The following is a 12,948-nucleotide window of genomic DNA, read 5'->3' as shown; positions in this document are numbered from 1 at the left end:
GACTGGTATACTAAACCACTTTGTTTTTAATGATTAGGAGAGATTACGAACACATCTGCATAGGAAAAAAAAATTACTTCAGGTCTCAGAGTAGAAAATTATTTTCTTCCCTAAGAGAACAGCAATTCCTGCTGAAAGCAAGTCATAATGCTGAGTTAATGCTATATAATCACCAACTCCATCTTGTTACTACTATGGAACTGTGCTCTTAGGTATTTCTGACTTAGAATCTTATCTTACTTACTTGTATTTTCTTTGTACTTGTTTTTGGCTGCAATATAGAAATATTTTTCCAAGATAACACCTCCCTTACCATCGAGAACCTACTACTGCCAGAACAAGCAGATAATAGTACACTGCATGTACATATATACACATTTTAAGAACCACTATATGCAGTATTAAAACCAGTACTTAAAGCTCTTCAATTCAGAAATCATTTATAAAAAGACTGACAAAATACTTTCTTTAATTTTCTTCTTCTTGAACAGCCAAAAAGAAATGTTTAATTGGATAAGCATCATGTTGTGGAATATATATAAATCGAAAAGACTGAGGACTTTTTGGTAAAAGAAATTTGGCTAATTATTAAACACATACACACAAAAAAATATCTTGACTTGGAGTATGACATCTGTGAATTAAGGATTTTAGTCCTTTTCAAGGTTATCACACTTTTAAACAATTGTTCTACTGCCAACCTCTGTTCAGCCGCTCCCACTATCAGCAGCAAGAAATGTAAGGAAAACATTACTGGGTGTATACCCATAGTCTCAAAGCCATCCTTCATAATTGAATTGAACTAAGTTCTCCTTTCCTGAAAACCTTGCCAGTTGTTTTCAGCTCAGTGCAAGCATGCCTCCTTCTCTGTCTTCATTTTTAAGATCCATAAACCAGTATCTCTACCTCTTTCCAGAACCTATTCTTTCCACTATGGCAATATACCTGTTGGGTGCTGCTTGTATGCTTGCTTTCACTTCTTTACTATCTATCATACCACAGCCTACTAGATTTCCCTTTATCCACACTGGCCTTAAAAAAAAAAAAAAAAGGATTTTTTTTTTTTAGAAGAGAAAAGAGTAAGATTAACAAGCCTCCATAGCTGCAAATAAAATATGAAACAGGAAGAAAAGAGCACACACTTCCTCCCCCCCTTTTTACAAATTTAGATTTGTGTAGGAGCACTTCCTTGGAAATGTACATCAAACAAAAACCCTGCTTATAGGCAATTTCATTTAATACATATACTCATGTAGGAAGTCACAATACCGTTTAACAGATTAATTATGATAGTGTAAAACACAATTTATTTCGGATCTTTTCTTACTATAAAGCTACATACCATCTCTTATCTACACTGCAGTACTACACCAAAGTTACCCTACCTCAAGTGAAAATGGGTGTTTGGAAATTTCCAATTGCTCTGCTCAGAGCAGCAGCATATACATCATCCTGGTGTTGAGCACTTCTGCTGTAGGACTTTGTACCACAGAAGTTGAATCCCTGAGAATTACTCTTCACTGAATAACTCAACTAGTAGCTGCTTGCCCTTTCTAGGTAAATGATACATCTTGCCTGTGGATGAAGATCAGAGGGGTAGTCTCCAAGAAGGATCTTGCAGCAGGCATCTGCTACTGACCTCCAAACCAAGACAGTAAGGCCAACAAAGTAATATTCAGGTCACTTAAGCAAGCTTTGGGTCAACAGAACCTGGTTCTTATGGGTCACTTCAACTACCCAGATGTTTGTTGGAAAAACAACACAGCAGCTTACATCATCAGTCAGATTCCTGGAATATGTAGAAGACTGTTTCCTCATGCAAATGTTTGATGTGCCAACCAGGAATGAGACACTGCTGGACTGGCCTACTCACAAACCAAGAAAACCTGCTTTGTAGTATCTCAGTGATAGCCTTGGCTGCAGTGATCACAATATCGTGGAGTTTGGGATCCAGCAGAGCATGCTGAAAGTTAGTACGAAGAAAAAGGTTTTAGATTTCAGAAGAACAAACTTCAGCTCGCTCACAGCTCAACTGCGAGGGATTCTGTAGGAAGCTTTTATGGAGGATAAAGGAGATAGCGAGTGTTTGGAGTTTTTCAAGAACACTCTCCTGGAAGCAAATGAACAGTTCATCCCCTTTAAAGGCAACGGAAGTAGGCAGAGGAAGAGGGCCTTGTGGCTTAAATGGAGCTTCTGAGTCCGCTCAAAACCCAAAGAGAAGCATATCAGAGATGGAAAAGTGGACAAGTATCTGTTGAGAACTACAAGGGCATTGCCAGGGTATGCAAAGATAGTTAGAAAAGCAAAAGTACCTTTCCAAGTGAAATTGGCCAGAGATGTCAAAATATACAAGAAAGATTTCTTCAGGTATTTAAACAAGCAGAAGCAGAAGGAAAATGCTGGCTGGCTCTTAAGCAGGAGAGGTGAATTAGGGTGGAAGGAAGTGTGGGCTTCAAAACGTTGGGTGTTTTTATGATTCAGCCAGACAGAGTCTGCGCTTTTTTCCCAAGAAAGGTTAGACCAGATGATCCTTGAGGTTCCCTTTCCAAGCTGGTATTCTATGATAAGGAAGACACTGAAAAACTAGCAACAGCAAAATGATATTAGTCCATATCCATGTTATGGAGTTGTTGTGTTAGGAGTTCTACTCTGAGCTTTAGCCTATGGTAATACCATTTGAATTCAACGTGGCATTTCAAATGCCATACCATGAGCCTGTATGCAGACTGGATTTGAACTAGAACCAACTTGTAAAGGTTAACTAAGTTAACTTTCAGTTATCTCACTGGCATCAAAAGGGCCAATGCTTTACTTATAGGTTTACTTGTTTGGTTGTTTTGGTAAATTCTTGTCCAAGACAAAGATAGAATTTTTCCATATTATAAAATACTTCCATTCCCCTTTCAACATTACAAATACATTTGATACCAAAGAATACTCAATTACATTTCTTGAAGATTTATATGCAAGAACACAGCCACAAAATAAACAAAAATGTTTTCCGAATAATAATTACAAGAGACATTTAAATCTCCAGATTGCATTCCTTGTTCCAGGAACTTTATGACACGATTAAGTTTAAAAACCCAGATCTACCATAAGAATCACTTTGAAGACATCTCTACCCAAATGGGTATTTCTCCTCTGTTCCCTCCTCCAGAAGTCCCACTATTATTGTTTCCTTAGACATGACATTTTAAGATAGGAAAATTTTCCATACAGTTTAATAAAATAAATAACTAACTCTTCTAATCAATGACTTACCTTTAAGAGAGCCAAGGCTACATGGAAGATTATGTTCATACCCTGAAAATAAGAAGAAAAATACTTCAATCAGTCCCAGTATACAAATCTCTCTTCCCTATTATCATCATGTGGCATCACAACTAGATGCTGCAGATCTTTCGGGAATGATTCATTTTCCCCTGATACACTTCAAAGTTCATCATTAAAGCCCCAAGGCACAGTTTCCAAACTCCCGGCTGGGGTAGATGACAACCAAAGCACCGAAGCTTTTGGAATCTCACTGTTTAATTAGTCAGGTGCTATGAACGTGAGAGGATATCCCTCCATCATTTCAGTCCATGTCAATGTTGATTTTCATGAAGAGTGAAGAATACTGTAACAAGCAGGGCATCAAGAAAATGCAATAAATATTCTAGTTGATCAGATTTTGCCAAGTAACTTGGTTATAACTAATCATGTACAATCTTTCATGCTCAAACTGAAAAAAACCCCACAACAAAATAGTAAAAAAAGGAAAAAAGAACCCAAAAGACTCCACAAGTACATAACACACTTTTTTGCTGCTATTAGCCAAAATTCAAAACTATTTCAAAGGTAAGCAGACTGATGCCTGTATCACATAGTTGCCTTCTGGTTTGCAAAACCTGAAAATACAAGTGTGCAGAAATCTATTCACTGAAAAATACAATGACAACGTCCAATTATTTAAAATCAAAGAAAGTAAAACACACTCCACTGACTACAGAGGGGTGAAAAAGGCTATATTTTCACTTGCATCGTATAAAAAAATAAGAAATACCTAGGGTTCAACATCTTTTCATTTTGCCAATAAAGACCTTGAGATATTTGCAGAGTGAAGGTGAACTCATCTTTTGACTGAGGCTCCTTTGGAGCAGCCTAACTGAAACTACTCTTAGGGTTCTGCTTGAAAAACCAGCCAGGGTCAGCTCAGCCAGAGGACACAACACAACAGCCTTGCTGACAGTACCTCTGCTGATGGAAGAGACTCTCCTGTCTACAGCCTACATATCTTGATTATTTAAGATTAGAAATACTTTTTGTTCATCCAAACATGAAAAAATGCCATATGCAATTCTCACTTGCTGTATGCATGTACAGCATGTAAGAACTATACTTTGTGTTCAGACTGTTTTCCTAGATTATATTTTACGAATCTTCTTTCCTGCTTGTTTAATGGCATGATGAATCTTTTCTTATAATGTCTTTTTATCTAAAACTGCCTCAACAGATTTGCACTCAAGTCACTACGTATTGTAGCGCGATAACAACAGTACTCTTTATAAGGCAACGGCCTCCAAGGAATTTCTGGTTCTGCAATGGAGTATTTTTCAAAGCCTTTTCCTGAAGGCATGAGACCATATTTCTGTAATATGAGCTTTTATATAAATCTGCAGAGAGTTTTCAGAGGCATTTTCAGGAAGAACTGGTATTTTTTTATGTACACAATACAGTGCCTTGAAGGGAATTTACCATTAATGAGTCCTGGAAATGCTATGACATTCAACATAATGAATATTACAACACTGCAAGAATTACTTTGCAATTTGATGCATAATCATCATAACAAACTGTTTTTTTCCACTAGAGGTCACAATTGTAGCAGGACTGAAAAAAAATGCCTGGCTGTGAATTTCAGTCATAATCAACAGCACCAACAGCAGTAAAGTAAGTTTACAGTACTTTGTTTTATTCCAAATATCAATCTGAAGTCAACAGCTCATTCCACATGGTTGTGCCATTAACAACTTTTTACGTTCTGAGAGAGGATTTGATATGACCATGTAATCTATAAATCAGAGGCATAACTACAAGCCTCATCACACACACTGTTTTTTCCTCTTAACAGATTGATCAGATTTTGTTATTTTACGAGTAGGAGTATTATGGTTAATTGCTGGATTACTTCCTGTGTATTTTCTGGCACTACTAAAAAAAAAAAATTAAAAACCCAAAACACCCCCCTCCCAAAAAAACCCCCAAAACACCACCACACAAAACATCAACAGCACAAAAAATAAACAAAAAGACCCAAAACAAAAACACCCCCCACACACACAATAAATGAAATCAGTTCATTTATTTTCTAAATATTTTTTTTATCTGCCTGAAACTCACATTGTTTCTGAATCCAAACTAATCAAAAGCTCTCTTGGTACTCCTCTTATATGATTGCTCTTCACATGGGTAGCAAATGAAGCAGAAAAAGGTTTCCACCTGCCTTGAGAATCCCCACCTCCTCTCCTAGCCCCATAAGGCAAGCAGCAGCTCACAGACTATCTGTACTTATAAGCTCACAGACTATTGCTCACAGACTATAAGTGCTTATAGTACTTGAGATAAAATGTTCAATGCACAAACACTCAAAAATTAGAACACCTAAAGGACTAAAGAACTTTGTATACAACTGTCCTGAGCTGCACTCCATTACTCCTGGCAACAGGGAACAACCGGCACCTTCATCTTTCCTCAGGAGGAGAGGTAACCCCCAAATTAAGGCAATATTTTAGACCTGTGGCATAAGTTGCTGCAGTCTCATGCTGACCAGCTTGGACTTGCTGGATTTGAGGGATTAATATACCCCTTGACAGCTGAGTAACTGGAAGTGGCATGTGGCAATCTAGAGTAGGCTTTCTACTCATGTTTGGATTTCATAGAATCACAGAATGGTTAGGGTTGAAAGGGACCTTAGAACAGGGACACCTTCCACTAGACCAGGTTGCTCAAAGCCTCGTCCAATCTGGCCTTGAACACTTCCAGGGATGGAGCACTCACAACTTCCCTGGGCAAACTGCTCCAGCAAAGAATCTTCCCCTAATGCCTGATCTAAATTTCCCCTCTGTCAGCTTAAGGGCATTCTCCCCTTGGTCTGTCACTACATGTCCTTGTAAAAAGTCCCTCTCTGAATTTCTTGTAGGCCCCTTTAGGTACTGGAAGACTGTGATAAAGTATCCTTTGAGCCTTCTCCAGGCTGAACAACCCCAGCTCTCTCAGCCTGTCTCCATAGGAGAGTTGCTCCGACATCATCTTCATGGACTCCTCTGGACTTGCTTGAGCAGGTCCACATCCCTTTTGTGCTGGGGCCCCAGAGCTGAACACAGTACTGCAGGTGGAGTATGAGGACAGCAGAGTACAGGGGAAGAACCCCTCCCTCAACCTGCTGGTCACGCTCCTTTTGATGCAGCCCAGGATACGGTTGGCTTTCTGGGCTGTGAGTGCACACTGCTGGCTCATGTTGAGCTTTTCATTGAGCAACACCACCAAGTCCTTCTCCTCAAGGCTACTCTCAACCTGTTCTCTGACCAGTCTGTATTTGCACCTGGGATTGCCCCAACCCAGCTGCAGGACCTTGCACTTGGCCTTGTTGAACTTCCTGAGGTTGGCACTGGCCCACCTTTCAAGCATGTCAGGGTCTCTCTAGATGGTATCTCTTCCCTCCAGTGTGTTGACAGCACCACACAGCTTGGTGTTGTCAGCAAACTTGCTGAGGCAGCAGACTCACTCCCACTGTCCAGGTCACCAACAAAGATGTCCAACAGCCCTTTAGGAACACCACACGTCACTGGTCTCCACTTGGACATTTACAGCAAGATGTTTTAAAATTCAAATGCCTTGCCCAATCATTTTAGTAACCCATTTTATAAAGACTGAACTACACACCTGAGCTATTTTTTTCTAATGCATGCAAGACCATTCTAACATGGCCAAGTTTAATGATGATGGTTATGAAAAAGAAGGCTCAGCTCATTTTTCCACAATGTCTTATTTAAAATCCTACTTCATGTACCACACACTGATTTATAAGATTCAGCTTAAACTTCTCCATCTATTTTAAAAGAAGGACCAAAAATATCAGTGTGCACCAGACACATAAATCATTGCTAGCAGTATCCCTCCAGCAATTTTATAATGGAAACACGAAAGTACATACAAATCATCCACAAGGGGTAAAGAGAAAGGGATCCCATATGAAATAAGCTTTGGATAATTATTTTTTAAAACCAAAGGTCATATGATTAACTAGGCATTTTGAAATAAATGCTTTAATATCATGCACCTATAAATATTTTTTTAATTGCAAATGTTAAAGTTGTTCATAATTACCTAAACACTTGCGTATTTTAATATATACAACAGTCAAAAGTAAAAAAAATACACTTACTAAACAAGAACTGTTATAAAAGCACAATAATGGTTACAGGCTTATCATCAGGTTGTACCCCTTCCTGATTTATGCAGCTATTCTCTTGCTTTTCAACCTGAGAGGCTTTGCTGCTAATGAGCAAATGTGGGGGGAGTGCACAGCCTGCACAGCTCTCAGACATTAAGCCCACAAGCAAAGATCCCAGAAATGAGGCATGTGGATATCCTCCACCAAGAAGCTTTTAACTAGCCTTCTGCAGAAGGCTAGCAGTTTCTATGACAGATTAACTGATCTGCCTAGTTAAGTATCTGCACAGTATCTTCTTTTGTTCCACAGGTGTTATTTAAGAACCTTCCTAAGCTTGTGTAGAGGCCTACAGCATTTAAGAGATCTCATTAAGCTAAGGAGTTTCAGAGAAGGAATAAGCCCATCTCAAAGCAAAGAACTCTTGACTCTTCTGCAGTCAAGATGGTAAGATAAGGGTCAGGAAACGGAAAATGTTAAGAGTTTGTGCCATATTACAGCCTCTTTATGGCTCCTGCTGACTACCCCAGTTGGTCATTCTCTGCTTTACAAAGATTTCCACAGGACAACACTTACTAAAGAAGGAAGAGCATAGATGTGTAGAATAACCCTTTGTACCTACTGGGATGATACTGTTGGGACGAACACTCACCATCCAGTAGGTCACCATTTAACTCATTAAGATTGCACTTCACAGAACCATCACCTTATTTGAATTGTATGACAAAAGACTGTAAAAACAGTGAAAACAGAACACTTCAACTGGAAATAATGCATGTGCACTAAAATGAAGACTGGCTTACAGTAAGTGGAAATTTTACTATGTTAACTCTCTTCTAACAAGAGATTTTCAGTTCTTTAACTCCCTTTAAAACCAAAATTCCTTCTACAGACAGAAGTCCTCCTTGAGCACTCCTGACTGAGTCCTTCTACACTCTGAAACAAGATGATTTTTGAAAAGGCCTGAAGATTGTGAACAAAGAACAGCCAAGATCCGATTTTGTAGGATCTAGTTTGTATTCAGTGAGATTCCTGTGACAGAAAGGATGCTTGTGACTTCATTTAGAAGAGACGTATCTATCCATCTGATCCAGCAAATCTATTCAGAGACCAGGAAAAAGAGGAAGTTAAGGGGGCAGCAAACTAACACTCGCTATTAGCAAAGCTCAACAACCAAGTGCAGAGCTGACAGAAGAGTCAGGCCAAACAACCATGAAATACCTGGACAAAATATGATAGGGAATGACTTCAGAGTTTATCACCTCTTTTAAAGCTTCTCTTCAATGACAGAAGCCTTGGGAGAAGGTAGACTATACTAAATACTAGCATGTCTTCCTCTCCAACCCAGACCACTGAAAGACCTTCCTCTGGTTACACAACAATACTCACTGCATCACTTTCACAAACAAAAGGAAGTGAAACTCTTTTAAAAATATGGAAAATTATTTTTTATCTGTGGTTTTGTTCCTATATATGCATGACATGTAGGAAGAATCAGTGAATATACTGATACAATATTCTCTAATATTAAGCATCAGTTAAGAAGAATGTATATGAAAGTCAACTGAGCACCTTTCTAAGGTCAGAGAAGACTCAAGCCTCACATGATAAGCCATCAGGCAAACCATTTAACCTGTTCCAGCTTTCTAATAACTGAATTTTCCTTTTTTTTAATAGAGAACTTAGCTATTCAACTGGAGTTAATTTGACATTGTTTTGTAATCCAAAAGTGTTTCATAATTATGTGTTCAGTTGCATCCTTTCAAAGGAGCTACAGAGGGTAATTGGGGTTACAAACTCCAAAGGAGAATTAAAATCCTATTTATGTTTTGGATTGCTTCCAGCAAAACATCTTTTTGGCAACTCTGCTATGTTCAGAACACACAATAAACTTTAGGAATGTGACAAATGTAATTATTTTGCTAACAACATAAATATATGGTCTGAAGCTCAAGATTCTCTTCATGAGTAGCACAGGCTTGGAGTATGCTCTGCAGGGATATGGATGTTAATTAACGTCTTTTACTCAGATATAGTTTGTATAGCTTGTACATTTATTCTACTTCAATAACAAGACAACCAAGGGAAAGGTTAAATCTTGTTCAAATAAGGTACAACATACAAGAGCAAGCTTTGTATAAGCAACAGATAAATCTTGCTTACTAAACAGTTATATTAGAGAGAAGAAAAAAAAAACAAAACCAAAAATAACCCAAACCAAATTACACAGAGATCTTACTGCTAATGTATGAGGTATAGCTGACTTAGACTGGCCTTCCTCCAGTGACTCCATATACATTGCCTACTACAATAACTCACAACAGGAAATGCTGTAAGACAAGAAGGACGAAAATACAGAAATCTCCATCCTGAGATTATGATGTTGTGAATAATACAGAAACCCAATTACGACCAGTTCACTGAATTATTAGATAAGCAAGTACCAGGGAGATGGTAAAAACGTCACCATAGGATTCGGCGTTTGTTGTGCCACTTTTTCTATATTTTGCAGCATGAAAAGGCATAGAAAATACTGCCAGGCAACTACGAACCTGTATTAGTATGATCTTGCATTATATTTTGGTTGCTTGCTTGCTTTTAACAGAAATGAATGGCATTTAAGAGTACTGGTCAATATTTACATGGTTTGGGGAGTTTACATATAATTTGCTGGTGAGATGTTGCTATGGCTAAATGAAGTTAGAGAGTGCTATGAGATTAGCACTTCTCTCCAGCTTCTGTGACTGTTTCCAAAGCATAAAAATTACAGCCACAGTATTTTAAGTCATCTCCATGTATCAAATTGCTCCCTGACATTAGGTATTTCCACAGCTGCATGTTCCTAATTCACAGGCAACTGGTTACGGGTTGGCAGTACGCTTTCTCCACTTCTTTGACCAAGCCATATAGTAACATTATGTTTCTGGTTTTCAGAGGTTTAAATTACAGGGATTTTAGATATTCCTTTTCCTCTTTCAAAACCTGATTAATATGGGGACAAAGAAAGGGACCTGAATCCACAGTAGGCATCAAGGGCCTTGATGGCTTGGCTTCGCAAGCGAAGATTTGGGAAGGGCTTTACCCACACTTACTACAAGCAGGATGACCAAGGGTATGTGGGATATGCAAATCTGGTTGGGAAAAAAGGGTGCTTAGGCAATCAGGAAGTGTCCAACCAGGACTGTCAACTCCTGGGACAATCTCGAGCTACCCATGCTCTGGTCCACCCGCATACAAGGTTGGATCTGCAGCTTCACCTGCTGGTTCGACCCTCACCCGTCCATACTGACAAGTGAGAGCCAAGCCCTTCCAGCCTGCGCAGGGGAGTTTTTAGGTGAGGGCAGCGTGCACAGAACTGGCCCCACCCTTCACACCTGAGGTTTAACTGCCAGGGCCTAGTGAGCTTGGACGGTGACAGCAAAGTCCTCAGGTCATAGGTTTTGTGAGTGTCCTTCTCTTAGATAGCAGAACATACAAGGCTGGATGAGCCCCATCAGCCTGGGTTTGAAGATAGGAGTTTTCCTTCTCCTATGAGGAAGGCCTGTCTTCACTAACAAAGATTCAGGAAGGGCTTTAACCCACACATTCTGAACAAGACTGTCATCTCCCGGCTCAGTCTCAAGCGACCAATGATGCAACAGCACAACAACAAGCATCTAGGTGGGATTCTGACTCAGAGGCCTTCTGGTGTGTGTGCTTGGCTGAGGAGCCACTGGCTCAAGGCTACCATCTGTGGGCTTATGATCAAGGGCTTTATCACATATATAAAAGGACAGAACAAGAGGCCTTATACCTCTGTAGGAGGTAGGACAGGTACTCCAGCTCTCACATGGAAAGAGTGAATGACTATTAGACATGCTCAGAGGAGCAGGAATCTTCCAGACCCCAATTTTCTTGATATGACATGAGGGTTCAGAACATGTCTCATCAGAGAGCTGTGCCTCCTCTGCTTCTACATGTAGCCATGTAACACACAGAAAAATGCATACCTCTGTTACATCAATTCCTGCTTCCCTGCACCCCGTCTGATCTCCCTCACAAGGTTCACTTTTAGCCTTCTCCCTTCCTCTGCCACAAGAGAGTCCTGGCCCTTGCCTCTCCACACCTAAACATGCATATTATCTTTGCAACAATCACTAGAATGCAAAGTTCACATTTTGAGATTTTACGTACTTAGAAAATTCAGTACAGCCTCAGATTCCAAGCATGAACTAATGGGAAGTGTTTTGGCACGGGCAGACTGCACTACCCTCTTTTTTAAAAACAGTCCATAAATTAGCTTAGCTTCCTGGATTTGTTCATGGAATATCACACTCCCATTTGTGATACATAACTTCAGTTATTTCTGAAGCAGTTTTTGAGGACTGCCAAGACTGCTTAGAATATGCTGCTATTCAAAATACAGCAGATGGCACTGGTGTTAAATAAGCATTATGGAAATTTACTGTATTCCTAGAAAAATCAACCAAGTGAACATCAACTAGTAAGTGGCTAAAATATTTCAGTAGCAACGGGGAAAATAATTCAGAGACATGCTGTGAACATGGCATTAGTGTCCAGGGCACCAATTCGGTCATTCAAATAGGTTCCTCATCTTTGGTAACTTTTTACCTGTATCTTAGAACATTTTCTGAAATGGAAGCTGCCTCAACATTTCAGGACCACAATATTTATCAATATCACCAAAAAGGTACCTTCTGTTCACACAAGTTATCTTGAATTGCAGATTGTTGTGAGACTGTTTTCATTTTGCTCATGCTGAGCATTTATCACCCTTATTATTTTGGGATAAACAAGCTGCAGCTATGAGTGGAAAATACATAAATTACGGATGCACACAGGAAGACCTGGACAACATAGTGCAAATGGTTACATTAAACCTTGTGGCTCACCAAGAACCTCTTAGATATAATCTATTAGAACACTCTTCCCAGGATAAAGTTTGAATTCTTAAAAATTCTGTGTAGCTTTGGAAGCAAATAGAATGTTTTGTGTTCCCTGTCCCTGTGGCGACACAGAACAAGGTATTACATAGCTCCAATATTTCTGCTGTTGACTGAAATTTTATATCCAAACATCTAACACTTCTTATGACTTTCACTTTGAAAAGAACTTAAAATTCTTTATCATTCTAATTTGAATGTTTGAATCATACACAAAAGCTTAAAAAAGTTCTTCATGCATCAAACACAATCAAATACTACATCCTCTTTTCTTTCTTTTTCCTTTAATTTCTGTTCTAGTACTGAAAAACTCCCACAGTGGAATACAGCTGTAGTCATCGGATAAATTATGCTAAAATTACTTTCAGCATGAATTTAAAATAACTCATCTAAATACATAAAAGCAAAATATCCAGGGCCAGAAAACCTGGTTTCGCAACAAAAAATATTGTAATAGCTGACATGTCAACAGGCATTTGACTGTAGCCAACCAGCATTACCACTGGACATGTATGTTCAAATTCTGGTGTTCCATCTTGAGTCTGCGAGACAACTGATTCTTATTAAACTAAT

General features: G+C 39.1%; 1 protein-coding gene across 5 annotated transcripts in view; it reads right to left on the bottom strand.

The window, feature by feature from the left end:
* The window catches only part of RABGAP1L (RAB GTPase activating protein 1 like), a 249,794-nt gene that overhangs the window by 75,106 nt on the left and 161,740 nt on the right, over positions 1 to 12,948 (bottom strand). For all 5 annotated transcript variants that reach the window (XM_031049980.2, XM_031049979.2, XM_005150184.4 and 2 more), the window contains one exon: positions 3,265 to 3,306. In XM_031049980.2, coding sequence (XP_030905840.1) covers positions 3,265 to 3,306 — 42 coding nt within the window. The remainder of the gene's footprint in view (positions 1 to 3,264; positions 3,307 to 12,948) is intronic.

This window comes from Melopsittacus undulatus, chromosome 6 (genome assembly GCF_012275295.1).
Source record: "Melopsittacus undulatus isolate bMelUnd1 chromosome 6, bMelUnd1.mat.Z, whole genome shotgun sequence".
In the NCBI taxonomy this organism is placed as follows: domain Eukaryota; kingdom Metazoa; phylum Chordata; class Aves; order Psittaciformes; family Psittaculidae; genus Melopsittacus; species Melopsittacus undulatus.
This window is presented reverse-complemented; position numbering and strand designations above follow the sequence as displayed.